Raw genomic sequence first — 20,584 nt, 5'->3', positions numbered from 1 at the left:
CCCGGGCTTCTTCCAGATGCCCCAGAACTCCTCTCCCTGAGCCTTAGTTTGGGTCAGCTATCCTCCTCTCTCATTGCCTTTCTTCTGATCTCAATCCCCAAAGTCCAGAAGGTCTGGGAAGGAAAAGGAAAAAAGCAAGTTGGCAGCATCAGTGTATTAATAATGTATTAATAATGTTCTGTCCCAGCACATACTTGGTTTCTCACACCATGAGGTAAGTGTTGTTCTGACCACTCTGTAGAGGAGGAAACCAGCCCACCGAGGCTTGCCCGGAAGGCGGCTCAGGCCAGTCTCCACTGACACCTGTGTTCTATCCGTTCTGCTGCGGTGGGCCAGAGTCAAGGAGACAGACACCACATCTGCTTCAGCCAGCCATCTCCCGTGAGGAGCCGACAGCCCGTGCCGGGACCCACCAGCAGTCCTTGGCCCCCGGCAGAATGTCCAAGCCGGATTTGAGGTAAACTGGCTGAGACAGCCGACTCTCTGGGCTGGGTTTCTGTGGTAACAATACATCACTCAGCTTCTCTTCCAGATTCCTGAGTCCAGGGGAGGAGCAAGTGAGACTCATTTTCCCCCAGTATACAAAATATATATGTAAAATTTATCCTTGTTTGAACTGCATCTTCTCAGATTGCAAAATTTCAGTCACAATTCTATTTGTTTTCACAAAGTTGCTTGTCTGTTTGCTTATCACGGTTCAGGTGTGAGAGAATATCTATTCTTACTACTTCCAGGTAATCTACCTGCAAATATTTTGCTCACAATCTGCCCCTGGCCTGAAAGATAAGAAAACACTACTAGGTTCCAAGGAGACTGAGGAAGCTTTATTTTCTATCTTCAGTCTTCCAAAATTCCAGGATGAGGGGCTCACATTATGTAAAGTGTGACTTGACATGACATATGGCTAGAATCAGATAATCTGAATACTTTAGCCCTGGTGGTCTTGTGCTGACTAGAAGCCCTCATTGTAAAAATGTGTGTTCTCTTATTATTTTTTAAGATTTTATTTATTTATTTGAGAGAGAGAGAATGAGACAGAGAACATGAGAGGGAAGAGGGTCAGAGGGAGAAGCAGACTCCCCGCTGAGCAGGGAGCCCGACACGGGACTCGATCCCGGGACTCCAGGATCATGACCTGAGCCGAAGGCAGTCGCTTAACCAACTGAGCCACCCAGACGCCCTCTTATTTTTTTTTTAAGATTTTATTTCTTTATTTGAGAGAGAGGGAGCGAGAGAGAGCATGAGAGGGGAGAGGGTCAGAGGGAGAAGCAGACTCCCCACTGAGCAGGGAGCCTGATGTGGGACTCGATTCTGGGACACTGGGATTGTGACCTGAGCCAAAGGCAGTTGCTTAACAAACTGAGCCACCCAGGCGCCCTCTCTTATTACAAATAATAGCTATAATTTACCAAGTGCATTAACTTAATCCTCACAAAATCCCTTGAGGCCAGTTTTACAGAGGGAAAAACAAAGAATCAGAAAAGTGAGGTAACTTGTTTAAGTAAACAGCATAGCCAGGATTCAAATTCCATCCTGACTGAACTTAAGCCACTGCAGTCCGTTGGAAAACTTTCCCACATGTGGCTCTAAAGGTGGGGGACCAGCCGGAGAACAGGCCCTTGGTGGAAGCTCTGAGGGACAGCTCTGAGGGGAGCTGAGGACTTCCTACACCCCGGTGGGGCCCCAGGGGGCAGAGTTGGCACTCTGGGCCTCCTTCCCAAAAGCCTTTGCAGCATCTTAGCTTGAGGAGCATTTCCCTGGGGGGAGTTAGGACAAGATGCCTCAGCCCTGGTGAGTGCCCCTGGAGGGGGTGGCCAGACACTCCTGGCCCCCAGGCCCTCACCTGTCTCTGTAACTGGACCTGGGGGAGGGAGCCCCAGGCTGGCTGTGGGAGGTGCTGCTGTTGGGTATAGGAGGCTGAGGAGAGGGGTCCCTGGTGTGGAGTTGAGGTCCCCGGAGGAGGAGCCGCTGTTCTACCCTTTCTCCCCTCTGTTCCTGCTCTCCTGTCCTCCCCTCCCTGTCCCCCACCCCCAACCCCATCTGTCCTGGCTGTGTGAGGCTTTCTGCAGCCAGCCTCCCTCTGAGCTCCTGTGTCCCTCTGCCTCCCTCAGTCATTCTGTGCCTCCCTCCTCCTCACGGCCTAGTGTCACAGCAAAACTCATCAATGGAGGTGTGGCAGGGCTTGTTGGGGTGACCTGTGTGTTCCCCATCGACTTGGCCAAGACTCGACTGCAGAACCAGCATGGAAAAGACATCTACAAAGGAATGTAGGTATTGGTGAGGGGAATGGGGTGAGTAGGGAGAGGGGAGCTCCCAGGGAGGGATATGGGCCCTCATTCCTTCCAGTCTCTTTATTTAGGGAGTGCATGCATTATGGGGGTAGAGTGGGGTGGGGGGAGATAGTCAACTGGGGTGTGCCCAGAAGAATTAGTGCACCAGGTTGGGGGGTGCTGATGGGTATCCTCTTGCTCACCACTGATTTCCTTTTCTGGCTTTTGCTTCTAGGATAGACTGCCTGATGAAAACTGCTAGGGCAGAAGGCTTCTTGGGCATGTACCGAGGTGGGCTTATCCTGCACCCCAGGGGAGGCTTGGCTTGGGCCAAATGAAAACAGAGGGTGCAGTCCAGCGCACCAGACTCTGTGGCTTTACAGAACATTGGGAAGTGGCGTTTCTTCTGCCCAGGGAGCTCCTGGGGTGGGGCCTGGGCTACCAGGTGATCCTAAGCCACATTTGCTTTTTATAAGCCCCCATGTTCCTTGGTGAAGACAGGCAGTTATGGTGAGGTTTGGGGGGGGCACCAGTGAGCACACTGAGGAGCCCAGGAGCCCCAGTTTCCATCCTGGCACCACTGTGTGATGCTGGAAGCAAGTGGTTACCCCCGCCCCCGCCCCCATTCAGGGCTGTCAGGTCATTAGCTATGAAAGCAGAAGGGGAAGAAGCTGACAGGGAAGAGATGGAAAGGATTTTGAGCTTCTGACAGGGAGTTACTGATTGGCTTTTCCCTGACACAAGCAGTGCTGTCCCTGTCCCCTGCAGTGACCCCATCCGGGGCCACATCGCCATGATTAGGGCTTGGAAAATGGATACAAATCTGGTGTTAAGAAGGAGCTGATATTCTAGTACCCCGGAGAAATAAAATAAAAACTGCTGTAACTCACAAAACTGCCAGTGGGACTGGGCTAGTAAAGCCCAGAGCGATGGAAACCGACCCCTGTCCCCTAGGACCTTATTATTGGGGCTGGATTTGGGGAACTCTTCACTTATCATCGAGATGGGCAGCACTTGCAAGGACGAAAATAACTTCCCAATAACTGCACCAATGAGCCCATAAAGGAAACACATGCGTCCAAAAGGGAAATGTGGAGGGAGGAGAGTCAAAGTAGGGAGATGAAAAAAACTTTCATGTTTCTATAAAATAGGCAGAGGAACCCTCCTCAACAGCCTCCCCCACAAGACCCCAGTTGCTCCCAGAAACCTGCCTGGCTAGATGTGAGAGTAGGTTGCCTACATGAGTGACAGATTCAGAGAATTGTGACTTTTTTTTAATTTTAAGTAATTTATTTTTAAGTAAACTCTACACCCAATATGGGGCTCAAACTCACAACCCTGGGATCAAGAGTTACATGCTCCACTGACTGAGCCCGCCAGGTGACCCAAGAAGTCTTACCACTGAGATGGCCTTAACTTGTCCTCATTTTTTACTTCCAGGAGCTGCAGTGAACTTAACCTTGGTCACTCCAGAGAAGGCCATCAAGCTGGCAGCCAATGACTTCTTCCGGCAGCTGCTAATGGAGGATGGGTATGGCCAGGTGGGGGGCTGTGGGGTGAAAATACATCACTGTATGTTTATAGTTTGGGGGGACGGTGACAGGGAGAGGAATTTATCAGTTTACCTGTCTGCATGCATGTGAATATGTGCACACAAATGGCGGAAGTTTAGTGTTATGTTTTGGCAAGTGGAAAGTAAAAGGAGGGGGCGCCTGGGTGGCTCAGTCGGTTAAGCATCTGCCTTCGGCTCAGGTCATGGTCCCAGGGTCCTGGGATCAGGCCCCGCATCGGGCTCCCTGCTCCACGGGAGCCTGCTTCTCCCTCTCCCTCTGCCTGCCGCTTGCCCTGCGTGTGTTCTTTCTCTCTCTCTGTCAAGTAAATAAATAAAATCTTTAAAAAAAAAAAAAAAAGGAAAGAGAAAGGAGAAAATGAGCTGGTGTAATTTGAAAGTTCTAGATGATAGACCATTATAGACTATACATATATTCATCAACTAGCTGATGAACATTTTTTTCATTTTTATTGAGACATAACTGTAGTACAACACTGTATAAGTTTGTGCAGTGCATAGTTATGCACGGTATAATGATTTGTAGACATATACTGTGAAATGTTTACTACGATAAGTTAGGTTAACATCCATTACTTCCTATAGTTACCCAAAAAAGTTGTTTCTTTCCTTGAGATGAGAACTTTTAGGATCTGTTCTCTTAGCAACTGTCAAATGTACTGTAGAGCAGGGTTAACCATAGTCATCATGCTGCATTACATCCCAGCACTTCTTACCTTGTAACTGGAAGTTTGTGCCTATAGAGCACCTTCACCTAATTCCTGTCCTCTGATAACCACAAATCCGATCTCTTTTTCTATGACTTTGAATTAAAAAAAAGTACTTATTTATTTGAGAGAGAGAGAGAACAAGTGGGGAGAGGAGCAGAGGGAGAGGGAGAAGCAGACTCCCCGCTGAGCAGGGAGCCCGACGTGGGGCTCGATCCCAGGACCCTGAGATCATGACCCGAGCCAAAGTCAGATGCTCAACCGAGCCACCCAGGAGCCCCTACGAGTTTGAATTTTTTTTAGAGTCTGCATGTCAATGAGACCACTCAGTATTTGTTTTTCTCTGACTTTTTTCACTTAGCATGATGCCCTTGAAGTCCATCCATGTCTCAAATGGCAGCATTTCCTTCTGTTTTATGGCTGAATAATATTGTATTGTATATATACCACATTTTCTATATCCATCCATCTGTCCATGAACACGTAGGTTGTTTCCAAATCTTGGCACTTGTGAACAGTAGTGCAGTGAACATGGGGGTGCAGATAGCTCACCAACATAGTGATTCCCTCTCCTTTGGATGTATACCCAGAAATGGAATCGCTAGATCAATTCTCTTTTTAGTTTTTTGAGGAACCTCCATACTATGGAGGCCACTGTTTCCCATAGTGGCTGCACCAGTTTGCATTCCCACCGACAGCGCACAGCATTCCCCTTTCACCACATCCTTGCCAGCATTTATCATCTGTCCCTTTTTTTTTTTTTTTTTAAAGATGGGGCTCTTGCATGGCTCAGTCAGTTAAGCATCTGCCTTCAGTTCAGGTCATGATTCCTGGGTCCTGGGATTGAGCCCTGAGTCATCGGGCTTCCTGCTCAGCGGGGAGTCTGCTTCTCCCTCTGCCCCTTCCCCTGGCTTGTGCTTTGTCTCACTCTCTCTCTCTCAAATGAATAAATAAAAATCTTAAAAAAACAAAAACAAAAAGTCCTGGGCCAGATGGCTTCCCATTCTACCATTTATTTTTTTAAAAGATTTTATTTATTTGAGAGAGATCACCAGTGGCAGAGAGAGAGGGAGAAGCAGACTCCCCGCTGAGCAGGGAGCCCAGTGCGGGCCTTGGTCCCACAATCGTGGGATTATGACCTGAGCCAAACGTAGATGCTTAACTGAGCCACCCAGGCACCCCATCTTATTTTTTTTAAGATGTATTTATTTATTTGAGAGAGAGAGACAGCGGGGTGTGGGGGAGAGATGGAGAGGGAGAGAATCTCCAGCAGACTCCCCAGTGAGGGCAGTGCCCAGAACAGGGCTCTAACCCACGACCTTGAGATCATGACCTGAGCCAAAATCAAGAGTCCAGCGCTTAAACGACTGCACCACCCAGGTGCCCCTTATGTCTTTTTGATACTAGCCATTCTAACAGGTGTGAGGTGATATCTCACTGTGGTTTTGATGTGCATTTCCCTGATGATTGGTGATGTTGAGCACCTTTTTATGTACCTTCTAGTCTTTTGAATATCCTCTATGGAAAATATCTTTTCCAGTCCTTTGTCTATTTTTTAATTGGATTATTTGTTGTTTGATTTGGGTTTTTTGTTTTTACTATCCAGTTTTGAGTTCTTTATATATTTGGATATTAACTCATTGGATATGTGATGTGTATTTTTTTCCCAGCCCATAGGCTGCCTTTTAATTTGTTGATGGTTTCCTTCGCTCTGCATGAGCTTTTCAGGTTGAAGTGGCCGCACTTGTCTGTTTTTGTTCATGTTATGCTTTAGGTGACCCACATTAAGGAGGTTTCCCCTGTGTTTTCTTCTAAGAGTTTTATCATTTCAGGTCTTACATTTAAGTCTTTAATCCATTTTGAGTTCATTTTTGTAAGTGGTGTAAGATAGGGATCTGGTTTCATTCTTTTACATGTGACTATCTGATTTTTCCCAGCACAATCTATTGAGGAGAATGTCATTTCTCCACGGAGTATTCTCGGCTCCCTTGTCACATATTAGCTGACGACTGTATATGCAGGGCTCTATTTCTGGGTTTTTAATTCTATTCCATTGATTTATGTGTCACTTATTATACTGATGAATTTTTAAAAATCAGCCCCCAAACACTTTCTAGTACTCTCTGTGCCTCCCATTGCCCTGGTGATACTGCTTCAGGGATTTGGGGACAATCATATCCCTGCAATGGGTAGTTTGAATGCACTAGTTTCAACCTCTGTGCAGGTTCTATCTACCTCCCTGGCGCCTGTTTTAAATTTAGCTTCATGTTTTAAGGAGACTGTGTTTGAGGGCCAGGTGATGATTTACCCAGCTGGGTGAGTGGCAGCTGATCCAAACGAGGCTGAGTACCATGCACGGAAAGTCCCAACTACCAAGGGACTTGGGTAGATGGGCTAGGGTGGGTGGCAGGGCTGGCCTGAAGGAGCCTGACTCATGGTCCCACAGGATGCAGCGGAATCTGAAGATGGAGATGCTAGCTGGATGTGGAGCTGGAATATGCCAGGTGGTGGTTACCTGTCCCATGGAAATGCTCAAGATTCAGCTGCAGGATGCTGGGCGCTTGGGTGAGGCCTATCCCGACTTCACATGGGATTAGCAAAGGGCTATGATCAGAATAGATTTCCCCACATTCTGCACTCATTGGCTAGACTGTGTGATTCAATTAGCTTTCCAGGTCAGTAGAAGACTTTTTTTTTTTTTTAAGATTTTATTTATTTATTTGACAGAGAGCAAGAAAGAGCACAAGCAGGGGGAGCTGCAGGCAGAGGGAGAAGTAGGTTCCCTGCTGAGCAGGGAGCTCAATGCAGGGCTCGATCCCAGGACCCTGGGATCATGACCTGAGCCGAAGGCAGCCTCTTAATCGACTGAGCCACCCAGGCGTCCCTGTAGAAGTCTTTTTTTTTTTTTTTAAGATTTTTAAATTTTTTTAAGCAATCTGTACACCCAATATGGGCTCAAACTTATAACCCTGAGGTCATCAAGAGTTGCATGCTCTACCCCAGAAGTCTTTATTTAATGGGTACCTTTCTAGATTTCAATACTTCTAATTCTATAGCAGAAATGAGAAACTTGAATCAGAAAATAACCTACTATCTCTATCAGATCACCATAACCGTTAGGCTTGATTTCCTAAATATTTTAAGTGTCAACAACCTGATCATAAACACTTCAGTCAGTAGACATCATATTGTGCTCTATTATATTATGCTATAGAAGCTGGCCTTCGTGGGAAGGCATAAGAAGGGACAAGAGAACCATTCCTATTCTTTTTGTTTTCTTTGGAAGAGAATTTTGTCCCTTTCCTAAATCCTGGTCCTCTCAAAAATACCAAGTGGTGTAAGTACCAAAGCATAGATTAAGAACCAGGGTTCGCTATCCAGCGGAAGAGAGGCCAGCCCCGGTGGGGTGGGACAGAGGGCTTCTCCTCGGGGGTGAACCGCAGTACCTGCATTAAAGAAGCCAGCGTGTGAGGTGCACCGGCACCTAGCACCGGCAAGGTTAACCTAGCACTGTTCAAACCCACTGTGCGCACTTGCTGTGCTAGAATTCAACCAGCTTTCCAGGTTGGAGCAGACTAGCCTGAAGCGCATGAAACTGCAGCAAGAATAAAGTTTGAGCGCTGGAAAGCCCCTGTGTTTTGATCTACAAAGAGTAAAAGCTATGAAACATTTTTTATTTTCTTTAAAGATTTTATTTGACAGTGAGAGACACAGCGAGAGAGGGAACACAAGCAGGGAGAGTGGGGGAGGGAGAAGCAGGCTTACCACTGAGCAGGGAGCCCAATAAATGGGGCTCGATCCCAGGACCCTGTGATCATGACCTGAGCCGAAGGCAGACGCTTAACGACTGAGCCACCCAGCCACCCCACATTTTGTTTTTCAACTTGGGTGAGAGTGTTAGTATTCCTAAACCACGTCAAAAGCAGGGAAAGACGGGCTAGGAATGAACGGGGGAGCTATGGGCACATCAGGCAGGCTATGAGGAAGATAAAGCTCACCAATGAACTACCTTCTTCAAGCTCATTGTCTGGACCTGTGCCCTGCTCGCTGCCCCAGGAACAGATGTGCAGTCAGCAGCTTCTCAGTGTGAGATGTTGCCCTGCTGGCTGTTAGACAAAACTGGGACATGAAATCACTTCCTTGGAGCAAGGCCGTAGAGTCTAGACAAAGCTGCTCAAATGGGGAGAATTAAGAAAACGAACAGTCACACGATTTCGGCACATTGAATCCTGTGGTCATGAATGGAATTCACCCACACTGAAGTGCTATACTTGAAATGCTCAGGAAAAAAACAATTCCATTCTATTTCTTAGATGTTGAACTCATCCAGTGATGGGCTCTGAATTATTCAACTAAAATGAAAAATCAAATTCTATAAAATGTGAAGGGTATAAAGGCCGTGTTCACCTGATCTTGGAATATTAGAGGGAGGAGGCACCTCTGGAGGCCTGAAGGAGATAGATTTTGGACAAAAATAATTTGCTGCTTTACACATTAGGCAGAAGGAAGTGGGACTCCGATGTCCCAAAGTGCCAGCAGGACGAAACTATGTAAATAGGCTCAGAGGTGGTTTAGAAATGGAAGCCAGGTCAAAAGCACAGCTTTAACGGGAGGATAAGGACTTGGGGCTGGAGTAGGTGCTGCTGTAGCTGCCTATGGAGGAGGCCGGGCGGGCTGTGCCTCCTGGGAAGTGCCCGGTGCGGTGGGGATGACATATTAGATGACACAGATCTTAGAAAGATTTCCTTGGAACCAAAAACAAATGTTCTAAAATGAAGACAATCCGGGGCGCCTGGCTGGCTCGGTGGATGGAGCGTGTCACTCTTGATCTTGGGACCATGAGCTCGAGCCCCACGTTAGATGTAAAGATGACTTAAAAATAAAAATCTTAAAAATAAATAAAATTCGGACAATTGTCAGAATTCTAGTAGGGATGTGAGCCTCACCTCTGAGCTGCCCCAGGGTGAGGAGGCGGGAGGCACACTCCCTGCTGGGGCCTTGCTCGTGATGGGGTCTGTCCTCCCTTTCAGCAGTTCATCATCAGGGCTTGGCCTCAGCACCTTCCTCCTCCAGGTCCTACACCACGGGTTCAGCTTCCGCCCACAAGCGCCCGTCTGCCAGCCTTATCTCCCGGGAGCTACTCCGCACCCAGGGCCTGGCCGGTCTCTACAAGGGCCTGGGCGCCACTCTCCTCAGGTGAAGCTTTCTTCCTGAACTTGGGACACAGAAGGGCCCCCGGGAGCAGGGAGAGGGCACAGAGGGCCAGCGGGACTGCGGCCCCAATCTGTCACTGCATTCTTCCTGAAACATTCAAACCCCAGAGAGCAAACTACCTCCAGGCTTCCTATTTGGTCCGGAAGTGGGCAGAATTGCATAGGATGGGCGCGTGGAAGACTAGTTTGAGGCCCCTTCTCCAGTAACCAGACCACATGAGTACGGGATGTTCTGTGGAACAAAGGCACCTAAGAATGCCCTATATACAAAGGACTTTGGAGCAGAGACCCCTCATTTTACTTTGCTACTTGGCCAAAATCCTTAAAGTTGATCAGAAGTGTGCCAGGCCAGTGGCTAGTTTTCTCCTATCACTGGGCAATAGGTCAATGTACTTCACCTTCCTGCCCACCCCACCCCCCGTAACACATAGCTTCTAGAGCTCTTCACCAGCCACTCCCCCCACTCACTCTTACCTTAGCCTGCCACCTGTTCTCACGCGCTCCCAGGCCCCCCGTCCGCCACCTGAGCCCTGCAGGTGCTGGGAGGGCAGTGATGCGCAGGGAGCGTGGGTGGGCAGGCAGCCGCCCTCTGCTGCTGCACATGATCATGGGGGCCAGGGAAGGAATAGGTAACTGTGGGCTTGTCTCTGACCATCAGCCGGGCCCGGGGGCTTAGGGAAAGGCTTCCCGCCTGAGCCCGCGGGGGTGGGGGTGGGGTCCCCCTGAGCAGCAGGCAGCTCATCCCGCTTCCTCTCCCACAGAGACATCCCCTTCTCCATCATCTACTTCCCACTGTTTGCCAACCTTAACAACCTCGGGGTCACCGAGAGCACGGGGAAGGCTTCCTTCGCTCATTCCTTCATGTCAGGCTGTGCTGCGGGTTCCGTAGCCGCTGTCGCAGTAACACCTCTGGATGGTAAGTGCGTCAGAGATAGGGGGCCTTCAAGGGCTGGCTCACTTTACAAGTCAGACAGCTGTACAGTTGTCTAGAAGACTGTCATCTACTTTTCAGATAGAAATGAAACCGCTCCAACTGTGGCAACCTGTGGCCACGGGCAGAAACTCAGCAAGGGTCTTCCCAGATAAAGTGGAGCCAAGGAGACCTTCACTCTCTTATCCCTGACAAATCCCCTCACCTTCTAGGTGCTGATTTCATTAGCTTTTTGTCCCCCCAGTGGAGGTTTCAAACCTGAGGCTAAAGGCAGGAATTAAAACAGTGTGAGACCACACTTCTACCTTCAGGGCTACACCCAGCTTCTCTAACACACTGGTGCACCTTTCTAAAGTATGAGTAACCTGAAGGATCAGGTCATTTCTAATTCCTTCATTTTATAAATGAGGATCTTCTATTACAGGTTACACAGTGGCAAAACTGGCCTCAGGATTCAGTTTTGTGCATGCTGGCTCTAATAGGAAACAGCTTCATGGTGGAGAGGGGACCAAAAAGCAAGATGTTCACTACTTATTTTAACCTTTGTTTTAGTTTTGAAAACTCGAATCCAAACCCTCAAAAAAGGCCTGGGTGAGGACAGCTACAGTGGGATCACCGACTGTGCCAGGTGAGGGGCCTGCAGCCCTGCAAAGGCTGGGGCTGGGACAGTCCCCCTGCCTTGCTGTCTACCTAACACCCCACCTGGAGGACAACTTTATCACCGTTACCACGCTGAGCTCCGGCTCTTTGAAATCTGTTCCTTCCCCTCACCTCTCAACAAAACAGGATGTACTGGGAGCTTTTCCTCCTTTGTATCCCTACAGCATTTCTCCCAGTCTAGTCAGACTGAGCCCATTTCCCATGGCCCAGACCCAGCTGCTTAGTAACCCAATTGTGCACACACAGTGGGTGGGGCAAGGCTTTTGCACCCCTGGGAGGCTTACTACTGCTGTGGAAAATAACACCTCTCCAAGGGAAGAAGCGTTGGAGGGGAGCATATCACTTAATACTGTTTGCACTGCACTCTTGCCAATCAGCTCACAGGGCTCTTCTCTCTCCACAGGAAACTCTGGATTCAGGAGGGACCGTCTGCCCTCATGAAGGGAGCAGGCTGCCGGGCCCTTGTCATAGCCCCTCTCTTTGGGATTGCCCAAGGGGTCTATTTCATTGGTATTGGGGAGCGGATCTTAAAGTGTTTCAAGTAGAGATAGCTGGAGCCCAAGTCCCCTGCCATCTCTCTAGCCCATTCGACTTTAGACTAGAGGGGGACGAGCAAGGTGGCCCATCCAGGTTGTATTTTGTTCTCTAACTTGTAGTGCTACCTCAATCTCAGAAGAAACTCTTACTCTAATAAGCAAGTTAGGTATGGTCCCATTCTCCCTTCCTATCTTCGTTCATTCTCTTTGGGGCTACAGCTACCGGGGAGCTTCAGAAGCCCCTAACCACCTCCTTTTCAACAGAAACAGTACATGCTTGGGTTGGATTAACTGCAGGCCCTTAACACAAAGTAAAGATAGAAGGGTCATTTCTGCATCTTCCTTTTCTACTTCACACTCAAACTCTGTATACTTGAGTCAGTTTAAGGATTTAGTTTTGTTAATTCTGAATTAAATAACCTATGGTTAGTTCTAGCACTGATTTTGGGAAAAAGGAGGATCAGAAGTTCAAGGAGACAATGAAAGCCCTCTAAGTCCGCACTGTGTTGGAAACCAAGCAGATCTTTTCGAATGAGATGGCTGTGGGATTAGGCTAACCAAGCAGCCAGGGCCGGGGCCAAGTCAGGGCAGCTGTCTCCTCCCCTCCCCCCCACAGGTCCTCCCTGCGAGGCACAGCTTTCCCAGAACACTGTCCACAGAACATGGTTTTAAATAAAATGGATTCAGATCTCGTCTTGTCATTAGTGGGAGAAGCAGACGGGCCACAGAGAATGGTTTGCCCTCTACTGTCCCTGTCCCTTTCAGAACCGAGCTACGTCCGAATGAGCCCTGCAGCAGTCCCACCACGGGACAGATGACTGCTGCGGAGGCTGCGGGACAGCCGCAGGGGTGCCTTCTCTTTCAGCTACACCAGATTTCCAGCCTTGGTTCCATCCCTGCATAACTGCATCGCCTTGCCAGACAGGTTTGCCGTGACAGTCCCCACGTGCGTCAAGTCCTTCCCCAGAGGCCTGCTGCGGAGAGATGCCAGCAACACGGGGGCTCAGGTCCTCAGTAAACAGTGGCTGTGCCAGGGGTTGGCACTTAGTCCCCGCCTTGTCCCAAATGTCACATTTATGAAAAATGGTCAGGCTCAGTAGTCACACTGACCATGTGCGAGTGCAGACCGCAGAGACAAACCCGAGTTAGACTCCCACCTTTGCCCCGCTGCAAGGCCTAGGGCGGGAAGCTAGAGGAGGAGAGGAAGAAAAGGACCTTTGTGAAAGGGTTTAGGCCTGATACACAGTAACCCTTCTCCCCAAGTAAGCCCTCAGATGCCTTCCTAACTCTGCCGAGGCTAGTAAAACTGCTTCCTTGATAAAGCGGTCAAACCCTCTGGAGGACAGGTAATACCACCCGTGTGTGTGGTCTGTGTGAAAGCTAGTAAGGGGCTGGCAGACGTGAGCAGGGAGTGCCAGAGGACACACAGAAAGCTGATGGTTTCATGTAGTGACCGCTGTCAACCAGCGACTGTAGGGACTAGGGAAACGCTGCTTGGCTAGCTACCTCAGGAAGAACTTTCCCTCGCAAACCACAAACTTGTAGCACCTTGCGTAATACATCACAATGAAATCCATGTAAACCTTTTGTTTTAATAAATAAGACCGATTCATGGCTTAGATTCTAAATCACATTTACAGATGAGGAACGCTTCTAGGCCCAAACAGGTGAACAGTGAAGCTACTAGTGCTGGCAGGAATGCATGCGCCCCATGCATCTGAAGCCTAAAGAGCACAGACTGAATGTCAGAGAACACCACACACATCAACCTCTAGAATCGAGAACGACAGCAGAAGATGAGAGGAAGAGCAGAGACTCGGGGAAGCGCTGGTAACCACCATCTGATACCCTCACTTTCATGCTACAGAAGCAAATGTAAGTTGTGCTACTTTCAGTAAGCTAAGGAGGTTTCCTGATCATAATACGTGAAACTTTCTCTCCTGTTAACAATTAGGCCAAGGGCATTAGCTACAGAGAGGATCCACTGATAAATACAGAATATTAGAACAGCGAAGGGGAAGCCACAGATATCTTGTTTCTTCAAGTATCAGAAACTTCCCCATGACAGAAGGAGAACAGTGAATGAACTCCACCTCGCCCAAAGGTTTAGTCCAAAAACTTCCTGTTGGCATTTGCACCAAATAAGGCTCCCCGTACTTCTGGCATCATCTGTAAAGAAAGAAGTTCTTATAAGTAAGTGTTGTCAACTGGAGAATTTGGAAAGCAAAGCACATCTTTTTTTTTTTCTTAAGATTTTATTTATTTTAGAGAGTGTAAGTCGGGGGAGGGGTGGAGAGAGAGGGAGAGGGAGAAGCAGACTCCACGCTGAGCAGGGAGCCTGACTGGGAGCTCAATCCCACAACCCTGAGATCATGACCTGAGCCAAAATCACAAGTCGGATGCTTAACCAAGTCCCCCAGGCACCCCAACACTGCATATCTTAACTGCAAGTGGCAAGTCAGCAACCCCTATGCAGCTGGGAAGGAAACCACAAAGCTAAGTGCAGCAAGTCTGTACCTTTACTTATCCAAAAAAACTGTAACAGAATCCTTGGCTAGAAACTTAGCCAATCACAAATTTGTGGTTATGACTGCCTGCTTAAAGAGGATGAGCACAAAAACTAGAACTAAAGCCATTCAAGGCTTCTGTTAAACTGTGCTGTAGGGAGAAGAGACGATCCCTTAACAATATTATCTCCTAATATTCTGGATCACCTATGTCCTTTCTTTCAACAGTTACTGAGTGTGATTGAGTACGTGGCAGGTAGAAAACACATAATGCAAGTTTGTGCTGAGGAACTCGTGCGTTAACGGCTACTGAAAAATCCTTAGGATTTAACCTCAAACTTCTCGGGCTGTGCTGTCCATAGAGAGGCCACTAGCCACATGTGATTACTGTGTGTCTGAAATGTGGCTAGTGCAACCATGGGACTCAATTTTTAATTTTACTTAATTTTAATTTATTCATGTGTGGGTAGCGGCTACTGAAATGGTGAACACAGCTTTAGGGTTTAAGTTATCAGAAGATGATAGTCAAGGTCAAAGTGCTTCCGCTCTAAGACAAGCTAGCAGCCACAGCAGCAGACTACCGCTGCTGAAAGAGGCTCAGCATTTTGAGACACCTGAATTTTTCTGGCTTGTTTCCTAGAGTTCATTTATACAAACCTGGAAACATCTGAAGAGCCAGCAGCCCTATGGCAATTCCTTTAAACACTATTTACTTTAGTTCCCATCATTCTTACTGGAGAAAGAACTCTGGGCAGCATCTCTACATGTAGTAAAATGTATACATCAGAGTCCTAAATAAAACCTCATTCGACCCCAAATTCACTCTCATGTAAATGGTGTCCCCTCAGTAAACGCTGCATGCCTACTGCACATTCCTTTCAAGAAAATGCCGCAAAATGTAGGAAGAGTGACAAACCCCAAATACCAATGAATGGACATATGTTCTCTGCACCACTTCAAAGTAACAACAGACCAACTAATAAAACATATTCCCACACTCACCTGCTGGGCTATGAGATCCAGCCGGCTTTCTAGGGTATTGGAAACTTTTATTTTACGATCCCCATTATAGATCTCAACTCCACCAGCTCTACAAAGAACACAGGAAATAACAATTTTTATAGATTTGAGGAAGATAGACCCATGGTACATTTACTTTCTTTCCGAGAAGAAAGCTGTTTTGGTGTGTGGAGTGTCTATATACTGTAAGGGGCTAATAAACACATGCAAAGAACTTAAAATTAATTCAGAAAGCTTCTGAGGACTTAAGCTATGGTTGTTGATAGTAACTGTCATTTACCAAGTGACTGCTACCTGCCAATCTGGTTTTATATTACAGCACCTAATTTAATTCTAATCAGCCCTCCCCAACAAAATGAAAAGGGGGAGGATTTAGTCCCCGGTTGTCAATCAATCAAGTCCTCATCTGAATATTTCTTAAAGGCCCAATCCTGCAAATAACCAGGGGGTACTGATAAGGCCATATGCATAACTGTATTGTGCATCAGATTAAAGGTACCACTGTAATCTTGTGCCAGACTGGCCCTTAGAAATTCCTGCCTCTAGCCACACCTCACTTCTGTTGTTCCTTTCCCCAAAGTTTCTAGCACTTAGAGGCTTAAGGCAGATAAGTCAAATTCTACTACAAGGAGCCTCCGGGAATGAAATTTTTTTTTTTTTTTTTAATTCTGAAACGTATTAAGCATTTATTACTTGAAGAAATCTGATGAACTGTTAAATTACAAATAAGTTTTTTTTTTAAAGATTTTATTTATTTATTTGAGAGAGAGAGAATGAGAGACAGAGAGCACGAGAGGTAAGAGGGTCAGAGGGAGAAGCAGACTCCCTGCTGAGCAGGGAGCCCAACGCGGGACTCGATCCAGGGACTCCAGGATCATGACCTGAGCCGAAGGCAGTCGCTTAACCAACTGAGCCACCCAGGCGCCCCTGAAATTCTTTTGTACATTAGAATTTCATCAAATATTTTTCTTCTTTTTTTTCTTTTTTTTAGAAAGGCATTGGTGGTTTTCTTTGTTCTTTTTTTAATAAAGATTTACTTATTTGCCAGAGAGAGAGAGAGCGCGCGCAAGCACGAGCAGAGGGAGCTGCAGGCAAAGGGAGAAGCAGGTTCCCTGCTGAGCAAGGAGCCTGATGTGTGACTCGATCCCAGGACCCTGGGATCATGACCTGAGCGGAAGGCAGATGCTCAAGTGACTGAGCCACCCAGGCGTCCCCAAATATTTCTTGAAATAACCAGGCTATGTGACAAAGGCTGGGAAAAGGTTTCGCAAATTGTCTTCGGGAAACTTTAATGGACGATGACGTTAATATAATTTTCTTACTCTATCCTCCCTCCCTCTGGCATTTCTTTGGTTTCTCTAAACAGACTATATCCTTCATAAGGACGTGGTTGGCTCTGCTGAAATCCTGACCCCACCGTCTGTGACACAGTTCTTTCTTCTCATGGAGGGAGTAAGGGCAGGAAGACCACCACTGTGTGAGAATGTCGACTGAGGGCCAGGCACTCACTGAGTGTAAAGCCCAGGGCTACCCATGACTTCTATCTTCCCAGTAACCTATGAGTCTCAGTTGGTATCCTTGCCACTTTACAAACAAGAAAAAAGGTTTAAAAAGATTGAATAAAATGACCTGATTGAATAAAACAATATTTAAAATTCTACTTTAAATTAGCACTGGAATCAGTCCACCGTTCCTTATCTACAATTTTGAAATTCAATACGCTATCAGAACAAAAGTCTAATTTGTGTGTCTCCAAAAGCTAAACTGACCTCTAGTCATCTGGCAGCAAATGACTAGCGAATCTTTATGTATTTATCCCTTGCAATGTCAGTGTGCCCATTCAGAAATATTAGTATTTTTGATCACCCCGGGGGGGGGGTGACGCCTCAAGACCCTGCTGGGGTATTATGTCACAAGTGGTATATGTTCTTGCTTGCTTTTCTCAACACTGGTATTCAAAACATCTGGCCCCAAAGGTTTCAGGCCTGAAACCCACTCTTTACCAGAAAGACCCTGAACTAAGTGTTTTCTGTCCTGCCTGCTCAATCTCTACTACAATGAGTATCTGACCACTCAATATTTACGTATACTATGGGTACCAGGCACTGTGTTAAGTGCTGTATAAACATTATCTCATTTAAGCTTCCAAGAATTCTGTGAGGTAGGTGCTATTATCCCAATTTAGAGATGAGGAAATCCAGGCTCCATGAAATTAAATAAATGGTCCAAGACTACCCAGTGAGTATGTGGCAGAGTGGAGAATCAAACCTGAATCTGATGATAATACTGAAGCTTTTTGCACTAGCTTATACACCTTCTGAGTTTATAAAGCATTTTCACATGTACGATCTCCTCTCTTTTCCTCACTTCATGAAACAAAAAAGCAAAAAGCATCGATTCCATTTTACAAATGATGGAATTCAGTCTCCAGGTCCCATAGCTCACAAAAGGCCAACTCAGGACTCAAACCCAGGTCTGGTGCTCTTTCAACTACATTCACGCGTCCCAAGGACTTTCTGCAATGTTAGTTAACGTGTGCCTACGTGGCATCAAACACAAGCACAATCGAGAAAATGACCGTGGCTCTGACCTCATTAGGAGTTCCTATTGCCTAGCCCGGCAGCACCAAGCTTATCAGGAATGCTGAAGAAATGGCCTGTCATTTCCTCACAGCACAAGTACCACTGGTATTTGCAATTCTGTATCTAAGGAACCTATTAGGTTCTATTTGTCTATACAGTAGTTCCTATCATACATGATGACTTGTCTTATTTCATAGAAACTTAGAGGTAGCAATTATCTTCCTCAGCATCGACCCAGCTTTGAGTTCTGGCTAAAGAATTAGTGCTGCCTCTCTGCAGAATAAACTAAGCGGCCACAGGAAGCTAGCTCCTTTTAGAGCATGTCCAGTTGGTTAACAGGAGAGACCACAGTCCTGAAAGAAAACACAGCAAGAGGCACAAGCGGCACAGAGCCGTACCACTGTTCTTTTGGGGAAGAGTGCTTCAGAGAAAACTTTCAACCAGACCCAGCATGAAGGCCATTCTCGTAGTGAAAAGAAGCTTAGGTGTTAAGAGGAGGAATACTCCTTACATTTCCTCAGGCAGGTAGGCCTCCTGATCAATTTGGACATCAACATCTTTTTTGGTGGCAATTTTGTACATAGGAATCGCTTTTTGCACTGCAGCCTGGAAAAAGAGAAAATGATGGAAGGTTTTAGCAGAAACTACAGAGCAAGTATCCAAAAAACAAAACAGCGAACTATACAAGCAAGGCATATTCCTATTTATTTATCAAGTAAAAGAATAGATGCGTTGCTGATGGAAATGTAAAATGGTACAGCTGTTGTGGAAAATGGTATGGCAGTTCTTCAAAAAAATTAAACACTGAATTACCATATGATTTAGCAATTCTACCTCTGGGTATATATCCAAAAGTGAAAGCAGAGATTTGAATGGCTAATAGTACAACCATGTTCACAGCAGCTTCATTCACAACAGCCAAAAGGTAGGTAGAAACAACCCAAGTGTCTAACAGATAAACAAAATGTGCACACAATTCAGATACATATAATTCAGCCTTAGAAAGGAAATTCTGACCAGGCTCACATGAGGAACCTTGAAGACATCATGCAAGGTGAAATAGGCTAGTCACAGAAGGACAGATGTTGTATGATTCCACTAGCATGAGGTACCTAGCGTAGACAAATTCAGCAAGATAGGAAGTAGGGGGGTGGGTGCCGGGGTCGGGGGGAACAGGGAGTTAAGTCTTTAATGGGGACAGAATTTCAGTTCGGGACAGTGAACGTGTTCTGGAGAGGGATGGGACCACGACGACTGCACAACAATGTGCATGTACTTAGTGCCACTCCACACCTGAAATGGTCAAGTTTATACTGTGACTGTACATCTTACAATTTTAAAAACAATAATGCTATACTGTAATTAGTGTGATAAAACATAATTAGTGGAAAGTCCTATCTAAATAATAATGTGCATAAGTAGACATAAAAATAACATTTTTTTTTTAAAAGATTTATTTATTATTTATTTTGAGAGAGTGAGAATGAGAGAGAGAGAGAGTACATGAGAGCAGGGAGGGTTAGAGGGAGAGGCAGGCCCCTCGCCGAGCAGGGAGCCCGATGCGGGGCTCGATCCAGGGACTCCAGGATCATGACCTGAGCCAAAGGCAGTTGCTTAACCAACTGAGCCACCCAGGCACCCTAAATAACATTTTCTTAAAGGAACTTTAGTTGGCAACTCAGACGTGCCTCCAAAGAATGCTTATCACCTTGGGGAACTCTCCAGTATGTCTAGCTCTCTGTTTTATAGGTTCATAAATGAGGCTGTTAGCACACACATGGATCCAGGTTACTGGCATAGTTTATAAACGAGAATCACTTTATTAATTTCCAGTGCAGAGTGAGGGGAATGAGCACCTGTATTCTCCAGCTGGCACGTTTTCTTTCCTAGGAGACAAGTTACTTGGGAGACAAATGATAATAAGAGCGTGAATACATTATGTATTCTAAGTATATTAATTTATAGTAAGAAATGTAATTGCAAAGGGACTAAGCACTCAATCCTTGCCTGAAAGCAAGCTGCGTGGAAGAATTTTATTTTAAAATAAAAAAAATTTTTTTTAAAGATTTTATTTATTTGACAGAGAGAGACACAGCGAGAGCAGGAACCACAAGCAGGGGGAGTGGGAGAGGGAGAAGCAGGCTTCCCATGGAGCAGGGAGCCCGACGTCCAGGGATCATGATCTGAGCCGAAGATAGATGCTTAACGACTGAGCCACCCAGGCGCCCCTTATTATTATTTTTTAAAAGTTTTGTTTATTTAAGTACTCTCTACAGCCAACACGGGGCTCAAACTCACAACCCGGAGATCAAGTGTCTCATGCTCTCCTAACTGAACCAGCCAAGCGCCCCACAGGGAAGAATTTTCACCTGAAGAGCAACTCGATGACAGAGTCGGAGCTCAGTGAGTTCATTCTGATTTACGGGTCCTTCAGTCTAGGGTACCCGTCTAATGCTATAGCCCATATGGACTCCCTGTGGCGCCAGCAGCCGCCCCCAGACCAGGCAGCTTCTCCCTTAGGCCACGGAGGAATACCTCAGCATTTGCCTCTGGGACTGCAGCTTACTTTCTTTGTACCCACTTTCTTT

At 46.6% G+C, this 20,584-nt stretch overlaps 2 protein-coding genes across 3 annotated transcripts in view; one reads left to right on the top strand and one right to left on the bottom strand.

Moving 5' to 3' along the window:
• Positions 1 to 249: 249 nt before the first annotated feature.
• SLC25A18 (solute carrier family 25 member 18) lies at positions 250 to 12,579 on the top strand. Its single transcript, XM_088025848.1, has 9 exons — positions 250 to 457; positions 2,112 to 2,267; positions 2,506 to 2,561; positions 3,711 to 3,801; positions 6,994 to 7,112; positions 9,581 to 9,743; positions 10,522 to 10,676; positions 11,244 to 11,319; positions 11,755 to 12,579. Exons 1-9 carry the CDS (start codon positions 438 to 440, stop codon positions 11,894 to 11,896), a joined length of 978 nt encoding a protein of 325 aa, XP_087881974.1. The 5' UTR covers positions 250 to 437; the 3' UTR covers positions 11,897 to 12,579.
• ATP6V1E1 (ATPase H+ transporting V1 subunit E1) overlaps positions 8,201 to 20,584 on the bottom strand; it is a 42,251-nt gene continuing 29,867 nt past the window's right edge. For both annotated transcript variants that reach the window (XM_028120994.2, XM_088025847.1), the window contains 3 exons: positions 18,508 to 18,602; positions 15,397 to 15,484; positions 8,201 to 14,056 (listed from right to left, as the gene is read on the bottom strand). In XM_028120994.2, coding sequence (XP_027976795.1) covers positions 13,994 to 14,056; positions 15,397 to 15,484; positions 18,508 to 18,602 — 246 coding nt within the window. In that variant the 3' untranslated portion in view covers positions 8,201 to 13,993. The remainder of the gene's footprint in view (positions 14,057 to 15,396; positions 15,485 to 18,507; positions 18,603 to 20,584) is intronic.

The sequence above is a fragment of the Eumetopias jubatus genome, unplaced genomic scaffold (genome assembly GCF_037043125.1).
Source record: "Eumetopias jubatus isolate StellerSeaLion01/CBP00866 unplaced genomic scaffold, mEumJub1_p1.0 scaffold_8, whole genome shotgun sequence".
In the NCBI taxonomy this organism is placed as follows: Eukaryota; Metazoa; Chordata; class Mammalia; order Carnivora; family Otariidae; genus Eumetopias; species Eumetopias jubatus.
The sequence above is the reverse complement of the archived record's forward strand: the minus strand, read 5'-3'. Positions and strand labels throughout refer to the sequence as shown.